This window comes from Solanum verrucosum, unplaced genomic scaffold, assembly GCF_900185275.1.
Source record: "Solanum verrucosum unplaced genomic scaffold, falcon-dt-bn FXZP01000252.1, whole genome shotgun sequence".
Taxonomy (NCBI): Eukaryota; Viridiplantae; Streptophyta; class Magnoliopsida; order Solanales; family Solanaceae; genus Solanum; species Solanum verrucosum.
In genome coordinates, this window is record NW_026019988.1 from 2847657 (window position 1) to 2870676 (window position 23020).

General features: G+C 34.1%; 3 protein-coding genes across 3 annotated transcripts; 1 reads left to right on the forward strand and 2 right to left on the reverse strand.

Moving 5' to 3' along the window:
- Positions 1-624: 624 nt before the first annotated feature.
- LOC125818719 (serine/threonine/tyrosine-protein kinase HT1-like) lies at positions 625-4700 on the reverse strand. Its single transcript, XM_049498232.1, has 3 exons — positions 3550-4700; positions 1972-2427; positions 625-934 (listed from the first exon to the last, which is right to left on the reverse strand). Exons 1-3 carry the CDS (start codon positions 3973-3975, stop codon positions 683-685), a joined length of 1134 nt encoding a protein of 377 aa, XP_049354189.1. The 5' UTR covers positions 3976-4700; the 3' UTR covers positions 625-682.
- Positions 4701-13928: 9228 nt separating this feature from the next.
- Positions 13929-19374, forward strand: LOC125818704 (uncharacterized membrane protein At1g16860-like). Its single transcript, XM_049498215.1, has 4 exons — positions 13929-14738; positions 17233-17388; positions 18495-18706; positions 18838-19374. Exons 1-4 carry the CDS (start codon positions 13995-13997, stop codon positions 19028-19030), a joined length of 1305 nt encoding a protein of 434 aa, XP_049354172.1. The 5' UTR covers positions 13929-13994; the 3' UTR covers positions 19031-19374.
- Positions 19375-21217: 1843 nt separating this feature from the next.
- On the reverse strand, positions 21218-22458 carry LOC125818818 (tropinone reductase-like 3). Its single transcript, XM_049498335.1, has 6 exons — positions 22334-22458; positions 22132-22248; positions 21916-22050; positions 21669-21794; positions 21462-21563; positions 21218-21387 (listed from the first exon to the last, which is right to left on the reverse strand). The coding sequence occupies exons 1-6, from the start codon at positions 22454-22456 to the stop codon at positions 21238-21240; spliced, it is 753 nt and encodes a 250-aa protein (XP_049354292.1). The 5' UTR covers positions 22457-22458; the 3' UTR covers positions 21218-21237.
- Between the last annotated feature and the right edge of the window lie 562 nt (positions 22459-23020).

The following is a 23020-nucleotide window of genomic DNA, read 5'->3' on the forward strand; positions in this document are numbered from 1 at the left end:
AGTCAAGATAAAAGTTGAAATCAGTGTGTTTTGTCATTATGGAAAAGAAGTGGATATCTTTTTCCATAGATAATATATATTAGAATATTGGAGAAAATTTTGATGGAGATTTTGCGTTCTAAAAATTAACAATAATATTTATATTATTATATATTAGTTCAAGCAAGTAATATGAAGTCAAAATTTAATACTAAGCGTAAGGAAATGACTTCTCCCTATAAATGAGCGAAGTTATTTGAAATATGACATCATTAATCTTGAGTACAAGAAGTTATGTTTTGATGAGATATACCCATAGTGTGACAGGCGGTATGTATAAGGCTCATAAATGAATTAACTAATATATAGTTGATTAGAGATTATCAACTATTCTAGCTTTATGCCGACGAGTTAAAGCCTGCAAGTTTGAACTAAGATCGCGACCCTTTGTCCAGGTCATTCCCGTCAAACTATGGAAAAACACATTAATGGTGTCACTTATAAGGTAATTACATACAGAAAATCTATATGAGATACATTAGTGTTAGAATTTCTTAGACACAATGTTACATCAAATAAACTACAACACAATTGATGAATATACACTACACAAGTAGCTAGTTAATTAATTTACCAATGTACCTATTGAACAATTAGCATGATATATTAAATGACTAAGAATTATTATTGATTGATAAAAGATTCAAACATTTACAGGTATAGATGAAGAACTCATGGATACACAGCCTTTCAAACGTTCAATAATGGCATTCCGGCTAACTAGCCCTGAATGAAGGGTCATTGGAAGCCCTTCCTTGACACATTCATCGTACTTTTCGAGTGCAGATACAATGTATGTGAAATCTGGCCTCTTCGAAGGGTTAGCTGCCCAGCAACGCTTTATAAGTTGTGCAAGCGCCAGTTGACAACTTGCTGGCATAGGTGGTCGTTCGTTCTGCAAAATAACAAACGTTAATCAATCAATCAACGAACCAGCTTAAACGCGAAAAAACTTTTGAGAAATGTTTAACGTGATGCCAAAAGTAAAAGAAACTAAGGCCGTGACTTCTATTTGGCGGAAAGGTTCAAGCAGAGGTGGATTCAAGATTCAAACTTACAAACATATCAATCAACTACAAGTTAATCTCAAACCGGTTGAGACCAACTTAAAACGCGAAAAAAGTTTGAGAAATGAGGATGACTTCTATTTGGCTTAAAGGTGGACCATCACAACTCACAAGGAATACGGTCCAAGCAGAGGTAGATTCAAGATTCAAAATAACGAACATTAAATCAATCAACCAACCAACCAACTACATTATCTCAAGCATGTTAAGGCCACGTTAAAATACGAAAATTGGTAATGTGGCACAATTAGGCCTTTTTCAGGTCTAACTAAGAATCAGGTAAAAGTAAAAGTAAAAGAAACTAAGGTCATAACTTTCATTTGGCTGAAAGGTGGCCCGTCACTACGGATATGATTCTAGCAGAGGCAGATTCAAATTCAAGATTTAAGCATGATGAGTTCGATCTTCATATTCTTACTACTTAGCCCGCTATAACTTTAGAATTATGGTATCAAAATGTCATATATATCTAAGCTCCGTGTCAAAACTGTTGGGTTCGGTTGAACCCCTAACTTATTATCTACGTCCACCATCGGGTTCTAGGTAGGGAAAAGAACTTCTGATATAATGTTGAAGTCAATTCTACTTTTCATACATTTGGTTGAAACTTCTCTCACTGTTTTTTGTGCTTCTAGGAAAATAAACTATCCAACGTCACTACCTTATTCGAAAGAATTTTGAATGCGAACTCATTAAGTTCAAATTCTGAATGCACCTCCGCAAGAAGTAATATTTAACAAAGGCTATTTGCACCCTTGACTACTTGGCCTAGCTCAGGAAACAGGGCAATTTGCCAAATTTCAATTAATCTAAAAACACAAAATCAACTATGAAAAATAATAATTGAGTTTTGAATTAGGCAAACCTTTTCAGCAACAGCAAAAGCAGCCTGAACTGGTGTCATTCCTTGAAATGGTAACAAAGCTGTTGTGAGTTCCCACAGCACAATCCCGAAACTGTAAACATCAACTTTCCGCGTATAAGGTTTCTCCTTGATCATCTCTGGTGCCATCCATCGATACGTTCCCATATTACCTTTAGCCTCTCTGCATTGTGTTTCAAGACACGAGGTGCCAAAATCCGCGACCTTAACGCGCATCTCATCATTTAAGAGTAAATTACTCGATTTCAGGTCTCTATGGATCACCCCTTGTGAATGAAGATACTCCATTCCTCGCGATATATCGAGGGCTAACCTCAGAATTGTTTCTGTTGAGAGTGAGTATGGCTCTTTCTTGTTGAGGTACATCCTTAGAGTTCCTTGTGACATGTACTCTGTGATGATACAGTACACAGGAGGTTTCTTACACGCGGCGATGAACTGTAAGATAAACAAGAGATGTTTTAGTAAGAAAAATTGGACTCATTGGCAAGCATTTATAAGTAGCTATGTTGCTCGGATCCTCTAAAAATGATAGCTTTTGAATGATCCGACACAAGACACACACTGACTGGCAATATTTTTGAAGAGTCCGTGCAACATAGATTAGTAGGGTAGGTATTAATTTGTTGAAGCTGCATCAACTTTATTAAATTTCATATTGAATAAAATTACTTAGTGATAATGTTCTCTGTGAACTTTCTACAAACAGGTCTTGAGCTACTTCTCTGAAGCTGAACAGGAAAAATATAAAAAATAAGGAAAATCATGTTCCTTTATACTTGGAAACCAAAAAGTATATTAAGTGTGAATGTACCAAGTGCTATAAAGAAACTTTAAACTGTAACAAAAAAAGCATACTCCAAAAACACACTCAAAATTTGGCCTCAGCCGACAAGTAAACCTCGTTTCCATTGTGTTAGTTTAACAATCCAACTTACAAAATGATCAATAGACACCTCAACATCGGGTGTATACGAGACAGTGAGGACGAGTTGGAGTGTATAATTACAAGTTGAGGTGTCTAGATCCGCATTCTCAAAATTGGAGTGTTTATTTATCAATTGATGTCAAATTTGAATGTGTATTTATGTATTATGCCAAAAATAAAATACTTCAATTCAACTATGACTTTTCATAAATAATCATCTAAAACCCTTTACTTGTGAATTTATAGGTTCTGATTCTGCTTTTTCAACCAAAAGACCACAATTAAATGTTATACTCCCCTGTTTGGCATCTCCTTTTTACTATGTTACAAAAAAGATAAACGAATATCTATATTTAGAAACAATTTAACTTTAAACTTCTCATTTTGCTTAATGAGAAGCTTTGATTATGAAGTCCAATTATTATGACATGTTTAAGACTACAAGTTTCAGAACTCTTACGACCACACAAATGTTATGACATATTAGTTTCAAAAATCTTACATCCACACAAATTTTACAACATGCTTTAGCCCACAAGTTTCAAGACTCTTCCCCTCTACCTAAAACTCTATATCAACTTGAACTATGTCACATAGATTGGAACAGAGAATATAAGTAGAGAAAATTTGACCTGAACTATATTGGGATGATAGAGTCTAGAAAGCAAAGCAACTTCAGACTTGAACTGTTGTTCAAGCTTAGCTCTAGTCTCCTCCTTATGAGTTGGAATCCTCACCATTTTCACAGCAACTGCTCTCTGCTTATAAATACCTCTATAAATTCTGCTATGAGCACCAGAAGCAAATTTATTACCAATAAAAAGCTGAGATAAATCAGCTGTCCATTCTTCTTTTTGATCCTCTTTTGAAGTTTCCCAAGTCTCAAAATTATCAGATTCCAATATCATTGACCATGATTCCAAACTATCAAATCTCTTCTTCTCCATTGTTTCTATATTAGATGAATTCCACTGTGTTCTTGATGAGGAGGAAGGAACAGATAACGGTTTGCTCCTCGATCTTCGCAGCTTAAATGGATTGAAACAAGAAGTAGCCATTGAAAAGTTGAAATAGAAACCAATTCTTGGTTAAAGATCAAATCTTTTTCAGCCTAAAAAGATGTTGGAAAGTTTTAACAAGAAGTGGACATTGAAATAGAAACCATTTTTTTGGTTAAAGATTATATCTTTTTCCCTTGTTTCAACCTAAAAGGAAGTTGAAAAGTGTTAACAAGAAATAGCCATAAAAATGGAAACCAAATGTTGGTTAAAGATCAAATCCTTTTCAAGATGTTGGAAAGTGTTGACATAAACCAAATATTGGGTAAAGATCAAATCTTTTTCACACTTTTAGCCAAAAAAAAAAAGATGTTGGAAATTTCCACAATAGAGATACTTTCAAAGGGTATTTTGTGTTTTTGGATTTCAAGAAATGCATGAACTAATTCAAGAAACATGGATTTCAAAAGGTACAAGTTAAAAAGAAGTGAACTTTCTATCAAAAAAGAAAGAAATATGAGTTAATCTCAAAAGAAGAAAAAACCCCATCAAAACTTTCTACAAGTTAAAAGAAACAACTAAAGAAAAAAAAAAAATTGGTTAAAAAAATCAAATATTTTTCACTTGAAAAGTGTCAAGATAGAAACTTTCTCAAATGGTGTTTTTCTTCTAGATGTTTGCATTGATTTCAAGAAATGCATGAAGAGATTCAAGAAACATGGATTCCAAAGGGAAAAAAAGTTTAAAAGAAATGAACTTTATCAAATGAAAGATGAACAAAATGGCTGATCTCCAAAGAAGAAAAAAGAAGAAGGCTCATGAAAATGCAATAAAAAAAAAAGCAGAGAGTTTTTTCAGGGGTGTCTCGTGAATGTATTTGAAAGAGGAAATTAAAAAGCTTTTTGTATGTAAAATCTAACACTTTCTCTTGTTTTCCTTTGCATCTATCAATCAATGTTTAAAAGTTGGCAAGTGGCCACATTGTCAAAAAGCTTTATAAATTATCACTTCTTTTTTTGGAAAATTTTGTGAATTTTCAATTCAACAACAATAACATACTCAATGTAATCCACATGTAAAGTCTGAGAAGAATAATATACAGTAATATACTCAGTATAATTAGACGAGTGAAATCTAATGAGGATAATATGTATGATACCTTACATCTTTACCCTTACCTTTTGTGGAGTAGAGAGGTTGTGTAAATCGCACAAGTGGGGTTTGGAATTTCAATTCTCAAATTATTAATCAAAATTAAAAGTGTTTTTAGATTAATAATATTGTTGAAAATTATACCATTGAGAATTGTGGTGGGATGAATATGATTCTTCCTCCTTAACCAGAATTATGGAGTTCGAACCTTAGGTACATGAAAAATTGTGGTAGGTACGTAGTGCTTCCACTTTAATAACTCTTACATGGCGAGAATATGAAATAGTCGTGATCCAAATGTGAATAGCTAACCCAAAATTATAGTCAATGTTACAACATTTTGAAGCAAGATTTGTTTGTTTTTATTAAGATTAAAACGATTTGATCTAAATTTACATTTGAATATACATATACTATTATATTTTTAAATACTTATTTTGAATTATTCATCCTATGTGTTAGCATTCCATCTCTTTCTTTAATTTCCTTATTGTCTAAATTACATCTCATTATTATTTTTTTGTAGTATAATACACTACACAATAATTGGTGACAAATAGATGGAAAAATTTTCAAGAACTATTTGTATATGGTATCAGCAATTTATTATTGTCATTTCAACATTTTCTATATTCTCAAGGATAAGAGAAGCCTTAATAGGCTATCCTTTAATTAAAAGTTCATTATTCTTGTTAATATTATATTGTTTGATTGGCAAAAAACTGAATCAAGACATAGCTAGGAGATCCTTAATTAGCTAAAGGAATCAAAGTATAGCCTCATGTGTCTTCTATTTGCTTGTGAGATAAGTCTGCTATTCCAAAATAATTCCTATAAGCTTGGAATTGTTTGAAGTAGGATACCTTCCTATTCAAGATAGGATAAGACCATATTCTCACGAACGGTAATTTGACTGATGATGAAGAAAGATAATTTTCAATAGATTTAGCCATATCTATATCCGAAGCTACTATATCAATGGTTCTGCCATCATGCTGTAAAACAGGAGCTCTTATGGAACCTCTAGTGAATAACACTCAAATCAAAGTACTTTAAGTCATATATAATTGTATTGCATAAGTCAACTATATGGTACAAATGTCAATTAAAAATAAACAATTAGTACTACATAAATCTCATAAATATTTCATTTAGTAAGATGGACAAATCTCATAAATATTTCAGCTTGGGTTACTTTAAATTTCAGTCTTTTAAGAACAACCAAAAGATGGTCCACCAGGAAGATGATGGATCTGGAGTGACTTCAGGCCCAACATTTGAAAAACATAAAACTGTTCTGGGCTTGGGAGGAAGCCCAAATAAACCTCAGTTGGTCATGTAATTAATTAGAAGATTTTCGCCGATTTATCTCTTTTTGGAATAACTGTTTAAGATATGATCTTCTTTTTATTTCTCTTAAAACTCATGAACATGTTAGACTATGGTAAAAATATCTTTGTTGAACAATTCTAAACTTGTGAGAAAATGTTAGACCAACAACGTATTCACTATTCAGTGTGATATACCACAAGCGAGGTCTGAGGAAGATGGTGTGTATGTAAATCTTATTCCTTACTTGTGAAGATAATGAGATTGTTTCTGATAAACATTAGGCTCATGTAAATCATTTCAAAGTTGGTTTGAAGAAGAAAAATACACTAGTGAAAAAGTTATATAAAAAATAATGAAAAACGTTAGGCCACGCTCTAAAATTGTATAGTCTTAAACGACAATCTAATATTTCTTCTGTTCCAAAGGCTATATTGGCACAAGTTTTAGAAATAAGTAAAATATCTATGTGATAACCTAAAAGAGAAATTTACGTATTTCAAACATACCTAATTTATGTAGGGTTTTTTTTCAAATGCAGCAAACTATTTACAAAATTTAATTGGCAATACCAAATTTATTTTCTCCTAATAGGAAATGGATGAAAGAGCCCCACTAGTTTGAATTTTGAAATCACAATATTTCTCCTTGTACTTAATTTTGTTGACAAAACACCTCAAATGATTTGAAAATTAGACATCTATCAATTTTCATCATTCGTAGATGCTAGTGTTAATAAATAATAAATAGAAGTTTATACTCATTTGGTGTGAGGGATAAGCATAAATAGTCCTGAAATAAAAAAATAGTCTTGGGATAAAATTTAGATGTCTTGTTTGGTTGACATGCTTGGGATAACTTATCCCACCATTTATAGCATAGTGATGGGATAAGTTATCCCATATATATATACATGGTGGGATAAGTTATCCCAGGATAACTAACCCCAGGATAGTTAATCCTGGGATAACTAGTTCCCAACCAAACGATCCCAAATGAGTTATTATCAACTGATTAATAAAGTAAGGGGTCGTTTGGTAGGGAGTATATTATGAGAAATAGTCCATGTATTCCTAACCTTACGGATGATGATATGTTGTTCCACTTCATGGATGGGCTGCAAAATTGGGCTAGGACGGAGTTGGAACGCCAACAAGTCAGGACTATCGATGCAGCCATCACGCAGGCCAAAGCTTTGACAGACTTTAGGCACGAAAATCTCGATAGAGCCAGAGGAGAAGAGATAAGAGGTAGTCATGACCATGGTGGGGGAGATCGTGGCAAAGTTGAGGAGCAGCGGCCACATCCCAAGAATCATGATACCCATAGGTCCGATGGCAAGAAGTTGGACGTCATGGTGACACAGAGAGAAAGGCAGAAACTGTCAAAAGAAGTGGTTGCTACATATGCGATGGGCCGCATGGCTATGCAAGGTGTCCTGAACTGAAGAGCCTTGGTGCTATCCTGCGAGAGCGGAAGGAGAAGAACACATAGAAGCAATGACAAGGTGTAAAGATGACACAGTTGGGTTTGATAAGACTATGCGGATCTATCAAGAAGCAACCAGGAAAGCCGAAAAAATATGGCGCGCAGTATGTCGACATCACGATTAATGGAAAACCCGCTCGTGCGATGGTCGACACGAGTGCAAAAGCCAATATAATGACCAAGACAATAACGATAAGGTTGGGGCTGAGTTACAGTCCAAGTGACGCCCAACTAAGGACAGTCAATGCACCACTGACTCCCGTGTAGAGTTGCGCATGGAGTAATCATCACGCTAGGTGAGTGGCAAGGTAAGACCAACTTCACTGTCACTCCTCTAGATCTCTTTGACATCATTCTAGGGCAGGAGTTCTTCCAAGAGTGCCACACGGTGATCGAACCTTACCTCCAACAACTTCTAGTCATGGAGCAAGAAGGATCATATATGGTGCCCTTGGTTAAGGTACCGAAGACGGAAGAACAAGTCAGTCTAACAACCATGCAGCCCGTAAGAGGCCCTAAAAAGAAGGAGTCAGCGTTCATAGACACCATTGCAAGTTTGAAAGAAGACAATGGTGCAAAAAGGTCCTTGCCACCCTGCATGAAGAAGGTTCTGGAAGAGAACAACGTTGTGATGCCGAAGAAACCGCCAAGACGCGTGCCCCACAAGAAGGAGGCAAATCATAAGACCGAGCTGAAATAGATCAGGAAGCAGCTGAAAGAGTTGCACGAGGGCCATGATCAAGTTAATGGACTATTGGTCGCGCATTCACGAGACTCGGATGCTTATGATGCGACGCGGTCGTCGCATCAATATGTGGGGGAGAGTGTCACACGTCCCGTCACTTCATAGTTCAAATTCAACACCAGAATAAAGGAGAAGAATCTAGAGTTGTGGGGAGGTTAGTGGAAGACTCTAGAACTCCCTAGAGAATTTCTAAGAAGGCTTTAGAAATTCCTAGGTCTTTCATTGGAAGACTCTAGAATACCTTAGATATTGTCTTGGAAAGCTTTGGAAAATCTTAGAATATGTAGAGAATTCTAGAAAGGAACCAAAGTGTAATTATTAGAGGGACGCGTAAAGTAAATTTTATTTGGACTTTAGCCCTTAGGTTGTAGTATAAATAGATGGGGCATTCATTTGTAAGGCATCCAACAACTTGTAAGCAATCTTCCAAGCTTAATACAAAGCCTACTTCCAAAAGCTTTCTTGTTCTTTCTAAGTCTTTCTTTGCATTCTCTTAGAAATCTTAGTCTTAAAGGCTTACTTGAGCTTACGAGATCTTGAAAGAATAGTGAGTAAGTTATCAAGTGCCACACAGAGCTTTAGCAAAAATTCTAAGTCCGTGACAGTAAAGACTTCATACAAATTTTCTTTGTCGAAAATCATATATAAAATATTAATATATTTTATCACATAGAATTTACTATAACAAAAATAACTTTTAGAGACAATAAATATGTATATTAATAAGAGCAACTTTCACATATAGCAAACACAAAAACCATATTTATATGTTATAGCTATAGTTTGCATAATTGCGCTCCATAACAAACTTTATGTTTGCTATGACTATTTCGCTATACATATATACAAAAGAAGCAATTGTATAATCTGTTTCGGTATACATATACAAAAGAATCAATTGTATAATCTGTGTTTGTATAAAGCGATCAAGAGAGAAAGACAAAAAAAAAACTGGGCAGGGGAAGATCGTATTTGTATAATCATAAGTGTATAGGACGAAAATATATGCATTTGTATTTGTATTTGTATATACAATTTTCTCTCGCTTTATACAAACACAAACACAATGTACACATTTGTGTTTTATAAAGTGAGAGAGGCGAGTTAGAGCTGGGAGAGGGGAAAGAGAGAAACGAAAATATTTGTATATATACAATTTTCTCTCGCTTTATATAAACACAAACACATTTTATACATTTGTATTTGTATAAAAGCGAGAGAGGTGAGCGAGACTGCCCAGCGTGAACGAGAGTGGCGAGCGAGATTCACCAAGGAGAAGAGGCGAAATAGCAACATATTGCTATGAGGTACAATTAAATCAAACTATGGTTATAACATTTAATTTGAATTAATAGTTTGGTATTATATACAATTTTCCCTATTAATAAAGAGTGTTAAAGTCTTTACCAATACTAATTAATTTATTAGATCCAATATTACTGTAAGGTCATTTAAAACAAAAAAGCTAATTGACAATTGCCTGTAGCTAACAATTATCAATTGTCTATAATAAAATAATTCGTACCAAACATAGCGTACAAAAATAGCTTTCTTAAGCCTAAAGTTAGGTGTTTGTATAATATTCCTGCAGCTCAAGTTTCCCTACTATAGTTTTTTCCCCTTCATTTGAGATATGGTATCCGCATTAAAATTTGACTAAATTAAAATTTACACATTTAGAGCTCAATTTTTAGAACAACATCACTTCCAATATAATTTTTCTATTCCCATAAGTTTGAGTTTGAAATTTCTGACTAAGGATAATTTTTTTTAAATCATTCCAACCACGACTCATGTTGATTCCTATGATTGTTGGTATTTTATTAAAATTGTTATAGTGTTGAAGCATATGATTAGCTATAAGTTATTTTAATAGAATGATTTGGTTGGTGCGATTTTTAAAGTTTAAAATTAGAAACCTTGCCCATGTTTAGTCAACAAATGCATTAGTTTATGTCTACGTCAAATAACAACCTTGCTATTTTAAGAAACATTAAAATAAATAAAATACTTACCAAGATATAAATAATATGTCCCGTAAAAAATTACAAATTTTAATAAATAATAAGTAGAAAAAATTAACAAGTTATTTCATGTGTATAGTCACTTGAAAGATTTTTTGAGTCCTTTGAACGTGGAATTTCTTTTTCATGTTTTTTTTTTTAAATATGTATATTATAGATTACTTAAAAGAAAAATTATATTGGATATTTATATAGAGCTCAAATTTAATATTAAAAAAGTAAAATTGATCGAAATCTAAGATTTTGTTTTTTATATCTATTTTTCGGGGTCGGTTAATTCGAATTTGCATAGAATGTCTCATTTTTATTCACGCATACATATTCCACTTCATTCCCTATATTAATAAGAGTTATATTTGTTCTCTTTCCAACCACAACGAAACGTTTTCATCGTATGAGACTTTTCGAAGTGTTTTATTATCAAACATCATCATAATTTTTTAGTTTACCTCTTAGAAAACAAATCACAATCCCTTTTTTTCTCAATATATAGTCTTTAATCGTCACTAATATTTTTTTTTATACTTTGAATACTTGATCGATCCATACTTACTTTCATTATGTCAATTACTATTGTTAGAGGTATATCACTATATTAAGATGAATTCATTTTCAAAATACGAATCTAAAATCTCTAATTTAAAATGAAGAATATATATCACCTTATTATAACTTCTGGTGATAAATTCAAGATTATTTTCATTTGACCATTACATTATCAGGTTGGTATATAATTAGTATGATGTGATAATTGCAACATTTTGTCCCATATTAATTTGGAGTTTATTAAGCTTGAAAAAATGAATGTGTTTCATTAATTTGAGTCTAAATTGTGACAACAAAAGGTCAACCACCCTTTTTGGACACAGGATTTGAAAGTGACTATTAAGTTTAACAAATCAAGAAGTTCAAATATCAATTATATATCTTCCATTCATTTGGTACCATCTAAATTTATAATCTAGATACCTTTAATGAATTTATTTTTAAAAATTAAGATATATGAATTTATATATGTAGTAATTATATATTGATAAATATTTACTCTAACTCTATATAATAGTCTAATAAAACTTTTTTTCTCTCCACATGTGTGTATAGACGTATTACGTATATAACAGATGTCAAGAAGAACAAAAGTCCTTGGACACGTAATCGATCTTGATGTCTTTTCTTCGTAGATTATTAGCCTCAAATACTTATACCAAAAGGACATTGTGTAATTTGCATGAAATCTATTTTCCAACTTCTTCCTTATTCCCAAAATCCTATTTCTTTATTCTAATTCATTTTAAATCCACTCAAAATAGAATTTTCCAAAAATAGGATTTGCTTATTTCTCTCTCTCTCTCTCTCTTTATATATATATAAAATCTTTTTTTCCCTCCCTTGAAAGGGTAAGACACATGGACTTGGTTCTATTAGTTCGTTATTATGAATAATTTCTACAATGGATAGGACCAATGGCGTATACAATACTTGAATTTTTAATGTAAATGCTAAATAATTGATTCTCCTCCTTATTTTCTTTATTTATAACTTGATGAATACAAATATAGTACATAATCAAAATATATTAACAAAAAAACCTAATTTATAAGGGTGATATAAATTCTGTTTCAGGCTAGAATGGAATTAATAAAGTGAACGTAATATAAAGTATGAGAACTTAACTAAAAAACAATTGTAACTAAAGATTGTTTTATAGTAATTATATTTTACAATAATATTTCACTATTCCAGCCAGGTTTTCTTTGTAAATGATTTTCATGTTATGTTTTATTATTTATTCTCTACAATAATATTTTGTTGTAGCGGCTAAAATAATTTCAAAAAAAATAATATTGTTATAAAGAGGTTCGATTATATCGTCGTTAAAATATAAGAAATTATTCACTAATCAAAATTTTATGAGTTCAAGCCTTGAATGTAGCCCCTAATGCTTGCATTAAGATAGATTATATAACACATATTTTTTAGAAAGACTCTTTCTGAATTTTATGTAAATACAAAATACTTGATGTACCATGTTATGCACTTTACTAACTAATCAAAATTCCAATAGTTAAACATACTTAGTATTTACTAAAAGTGTCTATTTATATTTATTTAATTAAAAACTTTGAATAGTAATAATAATAATAATACGTAGGGGTACCTTGGCCCAAGTTATTCACATGATAATTCTAGGACATACAGATCCCCAATAGTTTTAGTATTTGCCACCGACACAAATAAAATAAAAAGAAATAAAAAAATAAAATTTAATTATTTAAATTATAATTATCATAAAAAGCCAAAAAATTGATGGAGTAAACTGTCAAATCAAGATCTGCTGTCTAACGTCATTTTAAAAAAAACAATAATAATACTATTAACAACGTAAATAGAAAATGCTTAACAATATGGAATATGGATTATTGGAGGATGGTCCGTTCCCTTCATTCATAATTTAAAGTAACTTATGTGAGTGAAAAAAGTTAAATTGGGAACATAGATAGATGCTATAATATAGTTGAATTTTAATAGCATAATTGATTATTTGAACTTTCACTTTATTAGTAAGGATTGATTCTCACTTTATAATTCTTTATCGAGCCTCAATATCAATCTTAACCACTAAATAAATAAAAATATAAATACAAATAACACAAGTTGATAATAATTCATACAATAAAGCAAATGAATAAAACTAAACTAGAGAAAATGAATATCATCTCTTATATTTTTGTATTTATGTATATTCCTTCGCTTTTTTCTATATTTTATCTTAATTGTATCGTTGAGCGAACAAAAATACCAACACTAAATACAATAGCACGACAACCAAATTTTACTACAAATTATAAATAATAATAAAAATTTCGCTGTAATTTATAATAAGGAACCAAACTATATTTATTTTTGAAATTTGCCTTTTTACTTCTATTTTTGCGTCATGAACGTTACATTCATTGCAATCTTTATTTAATTGAAGAACATAATAATGTAACAGTAGTAGTAGTGATAGATTTAATTTAATTTTTATTTGATGTTCGATAATTATATTAAAATTTGATTATAAATTCATACATTAACAAGATTTAACAATATTTTTTCCGGAGATAAAAACTTGGAGCGCGTAATACAGCGACACAACAAAGGAGTAGAAAGACAGCTCACGTTGTACTGAAAATTAATAGACAGGGGACAGAAACGTTATTATCATAATCTTGAGGTCCTTTTTCGTCTTTTCACACTTCCATCACCTTCATTTCCATCACCATTTTCACTCTCACTCTAAAACACTCTGCTTCTGCAACTTCACACTCTCACACACACACACTTTCTCTCTCTAAAAAATGGGTTCTCGAACCGGGTCACACCAGCTAAGCAATGGCTTGATAGTCTCGGGTCGACCCGAACAGCTCAAGGAACGTCAGCCCACAATGGGTTCCCGCGCAGTGCCGTACACCGGCGGTGATATCAAGAAGTCTGGTGAGCTTGGGAAAATGTACGGTGTTGGGGACTACCCGGGCCCACCACCAATTTTGAAACCTTCGTCAAGGGGATCATCTGCTTCACAGCATAACAGTGGATCCGTGAGATCCGGTCCGAATTCCGGTCCGGTTGGGCATAAACTCACTAACTCCGGTTCTATGCCGAAGAAATCATCTGGGTCTTTCTCCGGTCAGCTTATGACTCCGATTCAACCTACTGGTCTGATTACTTCCGGTCCGTTGAGTTCAAACACTGGTCGGCGGTCGGGTCAGCTTGAACCGGCTGCTTCGTTTAAGAAAGTTGTGTATGGTTCGTCGGTGACGAGCTTAAATGATGAGATAAAGCTGGGTTTTAAGGTTTCAAAAGTGGCAATGTGGGTGTTTCTGGTGGTCGTGTTGATGGGTTTAGTAGTGGGTGCTTTTCTGATGGTGGCGGTGAAAAAGGCGGTAATTCTTGTTGCAGTAGCTGGAGTTTTAGCTCCATTGGTGGTGATTTTACTGTGGAATTTTGCGTATAAAGAACGAGGATTGTTGGGTTATCTGAAGAGATATCCTGATGCTGAGCTTAGAGGTGCCATTGATGGACAATTTGTCAAGGTCACTGGGGTAATTTCACATCCATATTCTAGCTTTGCTTATATTAGTTCTCAATTTGCTTTCTTGTTTGTCTGGTTTTAACTGGACTCGGAGCTTAAGAAAGTAAATGATTTTTGAATCTCGTGGTCATTTATTGAAATGTCCTTTTAATCTTGTGTGGTCTTAAACACGTCAGGTGTAAAGTTGAAATTAAAGAACAAGGAGTATTGAGTATGATTTGGTGAGGTTGATGTGTCTAATTCTTGTCTTTAGTTATGGTTTTGTCATTAGGTGGTAGTTGATAACTTAGTTGTAGTTGATTTAGCAGGGACATAACTAATGCTAGTTTTGAGATTTACCATTTTGTCCTTGGAGGTATAGATTAGTAAAGATTGCTTATTTATGTTCTGGAATGAGATTCTATATGTGAGGATCTTTATTGTTCTTTCATTTTGAGTTGGAAAGAAATATATGTTCATATTGGTTTAGTTAGAAGTAACCAAGATTCTGCTTAAGTGTGGGTTAAAGCATATAACTTTATCCGTGGTTGCAGAAGTATAGATACTCTAAACAGTTTCTAGGTTCTTGATGGGGCAGATTTGTTGTAGGAATGTCAGAGGGGATAGTGTCATGACACAAACCTATGGGATCCGTGACAGGCACCTGGTCACTACCCTTGCCAAGCCAACCTGGCTTATTGACATTCCAAGGCAATAAACCGTAGTTAAAATACCGATAGAATCCATAAGATAGAGTAAACTAGCTAAATAAATCCCACGGTACACTGATATAATCCAAAGTTCTAGTTTGGACACAACTTGTTGACATAAATGAAACAAAAATAGAAAGTAAGCAGAGCCGCCACAGTAGAAGAGTTGATGGTTCATCTCTCTGTGGAAACTCGATGTAATCTACTAGCCACACTGCTCACTAATGCTAGGCATCCAATCTGCATTTTATGCAATTTTTGGTCGTAAGATATTTTAAATAGTTTTCAAATTTAAGGAAAACTGAAATACATTAAGTTAGTGACGAAAGAGTATTTAAATATATGTAAGGTTAGATTTTTTTTTTTTGATGTGCAATAAAATTCGTCTGGGACCAACCGCAGTCTTCGAAACTCGGGGTTAATGAGCTTCCCCCTCTTACCTTCTCTTCTTAAATATCAGGTTTAGTTGGCAGGACGCAAGGCTCGAACATGTGACTAAGTCACAAGTTTCTCAACCTTTCCCACTTGAACTAAGCTCTGGGAGCTATGATTGAAGGTTCTTTTAAATGTGAAATACTTTAGTAGGACAACTCTGTAATTAGTAGAGGTGTGTAGAAACTAACCCGGACACCATAGTTTATAAACAGATCCATTTTAGTAGGATGGTTTAGATCAAGGTGAAAAGTAAATCCTCATGGTTGGTATCCTTTTTTTTTTTTGAAAATGGCAAAAGTATTATAAGTAAAGGTACAAAAGTACAGGACTTTATAAAGACCAAAAGATACTAAGCTACATCAAATATGCTCACTACTTCCTTCCTCCAAACATTTCTAGAAAATCCATGTACTGTTCCATACCCATAATTTGCCTACTTTTACACCAGAAAACAGACCATGAGATTGTTCTTGATTCTAGAAATACGACATTTTTGGCCTTCAGAACAAGCTCTATCCTTTCCGATTATAGAGAAATGCATAAAGGAACAGGTGAAACATAGCTGTTTCAGATCCTTCTTAAATTCCTGTCCCTGCCAGCATTCTAGCAAACCCCTACTGCATGCTATTAAGCATTTTACAGGAATACCGCTTGAAAAGGAAATTCTTTTACTGGTGTATGTTTGAAAGGTTCATGAACCGTAAGCACTCCTAAATAGAAAGTAGAACGATGAATCTGGGTTTAAATTGTATTTATGTATCCGTTGAGGGTCTTTTGTTTGGTGATAAGAGCAAAATACGTGATGTGTCGGTTAGGAGTACGTCACGAATTTGAATCCTGTTGGTGAACTAAAATCTTGGTATTTAAATGGAGAAGGGTGGAGGGACAAGTCCATTATTTATCAAGTATCAAACCTTGTGTCGACTCTCCCTTGGAAATCTCTCAGTTATAAATCAGTTTGCAGGAGTCCATCTTTAAGGTTCCATGGTAATCATCCTTCTCAGACTGCAAGAGTACTTAGAATATGGTGGTTATTGGTTAACCTGTGCGATTGAATGTCTACTTCTATCAGCCAAAATGAATTTTATATTCCTCCTTAAAAATTACTCTCAAGTTCAGAAATTGGCATATGAGGTGGGTTCTGCATATTTGGCTGGACACTATACAGAATTACTTGCACATTTTCTGATTAAAAAAATATTCTCACATTTGAGAGCCTTTGAAGGAGAATTCTACAGAGATTAGCTCACATATTTTTTTTCACAGTTATTAATGATTGTTTTGAATTTTCATAGCATACTATTAGGGTGTAGTCAGATATCCAATTCTACATTGAATTCCGAGAACAATATGAAGGATATAATATATTGTTTTGTGTAGGTTGTCACTTGTGGAAGTATCCCACTTGAAACTTCTTTTCAGCGGACAGCAAGATGTGTATATGCTTCAACAGAACTGGACGAGTACAAAGGTTGGGGTGGAAAATCAGCAAATCCTAGCCACCGTTGCTTCTCATGGGGACGCAGGCATTCAGAGGTTAGTTTTGCATATATTAACGATTGCATTTATAGGTTTATTTGGCAGACTGAATTGGTGTTAACAATGGTGGTGTTTTATTACAAGTATCATATTATTCTTTTATAACACAGTTGCAAAGATATACTTGCTGGGTCCTTGTATCAATATATCCCCCATGAGAAGTTTTGTAATGCTTCCAAGTGACTGCCATAGTATTATAGTTTTATTATGTAGGAACTTGAATAAAGTTATATCAACTTGATGAACTGAAAGATTGAGAGCCAGGGCATGTGGGGAGCCCATAGACTGTTGCTGTTCAAGGTTGAACAATCGGGAGTTGTTTGGTGGAGTGTATAAGAATAGTGTGGGGTAGGGTATATTAGTAATGCTGATATTATTTCTTATACCTTTTTTTGGTTTGATGTATTAAAAATAACATGCATTGCATAATTTTTAAAATATAAGTTGTTTGTTTACAAAAATACCCCCACAAATACAGTGGAAAGGATGTGTAAAAGGTTTTGAGGGGCAATTGTATCTTTTAACCATGCTAATGCAGGCACTAAAAATTCTAATATCATGGTTGTCATGCATTAGTTATACATAGTATAATACAAAATAGAGAGGTTGAAAAAGTGTACCAAACAAGATATTAGTAATACACAAAGCTAATACATGTATTATTTTTTCTAATATATCCTACCAAATGACGACTTAGTGCTACATGTTAACCCTTGCAAGTTCATAGAATGTCAAAGGGCCTGCCACGGGTTATCACTGTTCAAGGTTGAACAAATTTACATGACATGCCAACACCCTCAAGTTTGTATAATGTCAACAGGCCTCCTGATCAACATCATATGCTAACAACTTGACTTTTTCAATATCAGTAACTTCATCATATGCTAAATTCCTGACTAAGGCTTTAGCTGGTTAGCTTTTGCATGGTTGTTGACTTTGTGTTGCTGCAGTATTAGTGATAGTAAATTCTTCTGATGCTGTCTGAACACCCAAGACATAGATGCTTCTTGCCAACTGGGTTTCTGTATTGGCCCCAACTCCAAATATTTCATCCAAAACTCCTATCAGAAATTCATGGGTTGTTTTTTACCTTTTGATAACAGAAACATGTGGCTGATTTCTACATCTCGGACTTCCAGTCTGGATTAAGAGCTATAGTGAAGGCAGGTTACGGAGCAAAAGTTGTCCCATTTGTCAAGCCAACTACAGTCATTGATGTAACAAAGAATAACAAAGAGTTGTCTCCCAACTTCCTGCGCTGGCTTGCTGATCGGAGCCTCTCAAGTGATGACCGCATAATGCGCCTCAAAGAAGGGTAAGTTGTGGATTGTGGGTTTATCTCAGCAATTTCACGAATTTGATAGATCATATTTACGTGCCTTCATTATAAATTTGTGACAACTTTCTGAGACTTAGCTGATTCTTTACGGTTGCTCCTAATGACAGTTACATCAAAGAAGGAAGCACCGTAAGTGTAATGGGGCTTGTAAGGCGCCATGAGAACGTCCTAATGATTGTTCCACCAGTAGACCCTGTTTCAACAGGTTGTCAATGGACCCGTTGTCTTCTCCCTACTTACATCGAAGGTCTCATCTTGACATGTGACGACAGTCAAAATGCTGATGTGATCCCTGTATAAGTTTGCTCATATAGTTTCAATTTTGATTTCTGATAAGTCATGGCGAAAGATTTGAGCAGATGGCAACGCGAGGACAACATAGCCTCGGTTATGCCCCTGATAATCCCCATAGGGAACATGAGCAGAGAAACACTGAAGATTGTAGATGTCTAAAGTTTATCTTCCCAAGTTTTAGCTGATATCCGGAAGGATGAGGAGGATAAAAGCGTGCTATATCTTAAGCAGCTACGCGTGTTGTATTGTGCTAATCTCTATCTGGTGTGATTTCAGCTACTTACTTTATTATGTATATAAAACTATCAAGGTGTTTATATATGTTCATATCTTTGTTCAGCTTTCATTTCGTATGCACATTTGCCTGTGGGATTCTCTGTAGAATTAGTTTCCATATCAGTGTAATGATTCAGCTTCTCTTATAATTGTATAAGTAATACTATTACTATTTCATTAATTCCTAATATCTACTATCACCAGCTATTAATGAAAAGTTTATTTCTCACATTTTCTTATACTTGACCTGAGGGTCTATCAGAAACAACCTCCTTATTATAAGGTTGGTGTAAGACTGTAAACTTATCATTTGGATACAGTGGTGAACTGATAAGGATACATGTGAACAAGCCAATGCTTAGATATTTATGGTCCTAATAGATGCATCTTTGAGAGGGTAATATGTGCTTATTATCATCTTGCAACCTGACGTTTGCAAAACTATTGGCAAAAATAATAGGTAAAAGGGTTTTGAGGACCCTTGTACTTGTATCAGTTTGTATTGTGAATTCTTTTACTTATCCTTTTGTCATTTGAACTTTTAAACTCAATTAAAATGAGACTTTTAAATCCCTCCAGCTATGTGTGTAGCTCACTCTCCCTTGCATAAATGACATGTCATAATTTTCTTAAATATTTTTTTGATAAAAAATATTAAACAAAAGACAAAATCAATAAATTTTTTATTTTACCAAATAAAATAAAGTTTTTGTTTCTCTCACCATTCCTCCACCTCCCCTAACCTTCAATCATTGTCAACATAGCCGAATGACTCGGAGACTCGCCCTTGTTCTGTCTCATCGCTAGTTAGTGCTTGCGTTCAGCATCTCAATCTCCATATCCCCTGTTCTTTTCTTCTTCAATTTTTTTTCACACCAAAAAAAGACATCACTTTATTTGAAGAGATTAAACAGGAATAGAACAACTTTGCGAAAAATAGACTGGGGCATTTTTGGGGTCTTCGTAGAAGAAAAAAGAAAAAGAAAAGTATGCATAGTCAAAATAAATCTCAACGCATTGTCAGATCTGCAGAAAGATGATTGCGATCATGAGAAATCAAGCAAGTTTCTGTGACTTGAAGGGAAACCAAGCAAGATATGACAACCATTGTTAGATCCGCAGGAAGATGATTGTAAAATTCATCCATGAATCAATTTGCAGGAAAATTAAGAAAACAACTTCAGCACATTTCCCCTAAAAATGATTATATTCAAAAGGTAAAATCCTCAAAAGTCAAGACCCCTAAATTTGATATTGAAAGGCTGATGAGGTTTATGATGACACCTTTAAAATTTGCATCTAATTCTTTGCCTTCAAGACAATGATGGGGTTGGGGACGTTTTCTTTTTCTTTTTATTATTTAATATTTTTTAAAGCAAATTCATTGCTTCCACTTGCTTTTATATGTGTGATAGCACGCGCCATATCTTACTCAGCAAAACAAATGCCACATAAGCCTGGTCAACGGTCAAAGGGGTTTAAAAATCTCATTTTAATTAAGTTTAAGGGTTCAGATGGCAAATAATTAACTAGAATTGTTCACAATACAAATTGATACAAGTACAAGTGTCCACCAGACCATTTTGCCAAAATAATATAAACAAGAGCACACTTTCCAAACTTCTAAGGCTATTTACCTTGATAATGCTAGAGAATTTTCATCTCAAACTTCTGTTGATTATTATTATCTATCAGTTGAGATAAAAGTTGAACATCTTGTAGCTAATCTGCTCTCAAGGTGAATAGAGCTAAAAGAAAGAAGTTGTACAAAAGTAAGGAATAAGGTAATGGAACTCCGGTGTAACGACAGGCAGAGAGCAGTGTCTTATTGGTCTGATTCATGCTTCCCCTTGGTATTGCATAACATCATAAGCATGTCCCTCCTAGGCTGATGCAAGTGAGCTAAAACCAGAAGGAGAGGCACTGCAATAGAGAAGTTAAAGTCTGGAAGGCATTCCTCCAGCAACAACCAGAGTTTCTCCAGTTACATAAGAAGCATCATCAGAAGCCAAATAAGCAACAGCAGCGGCCATATCTTGTGTTGTTCCAAGCCTATTGAGTAATGTCTTACCCTCAATATCTCTCCTCTAAACACAATCAGCAACTAGTTAGTAAGTAAATAGCGAATATTCGCAAGAGATTTAATTTAATAAGAACTTACCACTTGTTCATTACTTGTGATGAAATCAGTAAAATGTGTAGGTACAAAACCCGGTGCTACACAGTTTACACGAGTATCTGGACTCATTTCAGCTGCAAGAGCCTGGCTTTCCAAACAAGACAATAAGAAGAAAGCAGTAATAGGTATGATATATATATATATACTCCATAGATTAGTTACTCACTCATGTGCCAAGTTAAATAGTACCTTGGTAAGTCCGAGTAGTGCAGTTTTTGTTACCCCATACATACCCATTGAAGCTGGTGGGGAGTAACCAGAAATTGAGGAAATCAGAACAACTGATGAACCCTTGTTAAGGTATGGAGCTGCATCCTATAAACAGATAAGCGCAATAGCAGAACATGATCGGGAATTCGAGAATTTGGAGTATATATATGGAAATATGTGAACAATTAATAGTCAATGTATGTATGCTCCACACCACACAACTTACTTGTAGTAATAGTATAGCGGCCTTGACATTGATATCCCACAGCTTGTCAATGACTGATGCTTTAGTTTCTAATATTGCATCTACTGAAGGATTGACAGCGGCATTTGACACAACCACGTCTAGTTTCCCATATTTCTTAAAAATTACAAACGAAGTACTCCAGTAAGCATTGATTGACTTGTCATTGAAAAACCATTCCCAAGCATCATTTCATACCTGAATGGTCTTGTCTATCAAATTCTTCCTCTGTTGTGCATTTGAGACATGACATACTAATCCCAACACTTCAATTCCTCCATCTCTCAGTTTCTTTACTGCTTCATCTACATTTTCCTATAGACAATACCTAAAGTCAAAACCTCAATATGAAGAGATTAAACAACACACATACATATACAGAAAAAAAAAAAACACAAACCTGTTTGCGAGAGGAGATAACAACAGAAGCACCTTCAAATCCAAGTCTCTGAGCTATGCTAAATCCAATACCTTGTGTAGAAGCTGTAACAATCACCACTTTCCCTTCAAATCGTTTCTCCATTTTTATATGATTTTTGTGATTACATAGAGAAAGAAATATGAGACTTACTTCTTCTTCTTGGATAGACGATAACCATGTTGTGAATTTAATACTAATAATCAAATCGCCGATGTCAACATTAATTAGCCGGAAAAATATGTCATGACTCATGACAGGCTGTTTAAAGGTCGGTCTGCCAAAAAAGTCATTGGTACAAAATTATCCTTTTTCTATCTTTCGGGCCTAAAATATCCTTGCCACCTACCTTTTTGCCTTCATCACTAATTCATAACCAGTGGTGAAATGTGGAGAGGGCCATGGTATGTAGCCGAACTCAGAGTCTTAAATCTCAGGAACAATAGTCTTACGGGTTTAATCCCTCCTTCTGTTGGAAATGACACAAAAATGTGTCTGGGAATAGAGTCAGTACTCAGTGGCAACATTCCAAAGGAGGTCTGTAATCTGAGCCAACTTGCAAACGATGACGACGTTGTGAATTTAATATTAATAATCAAATCATAAAAATCACCAAAAAAGTCAACATTAATTAGGCGTAAAAATGTGTCATGAGTGGAGTGTTCGTGG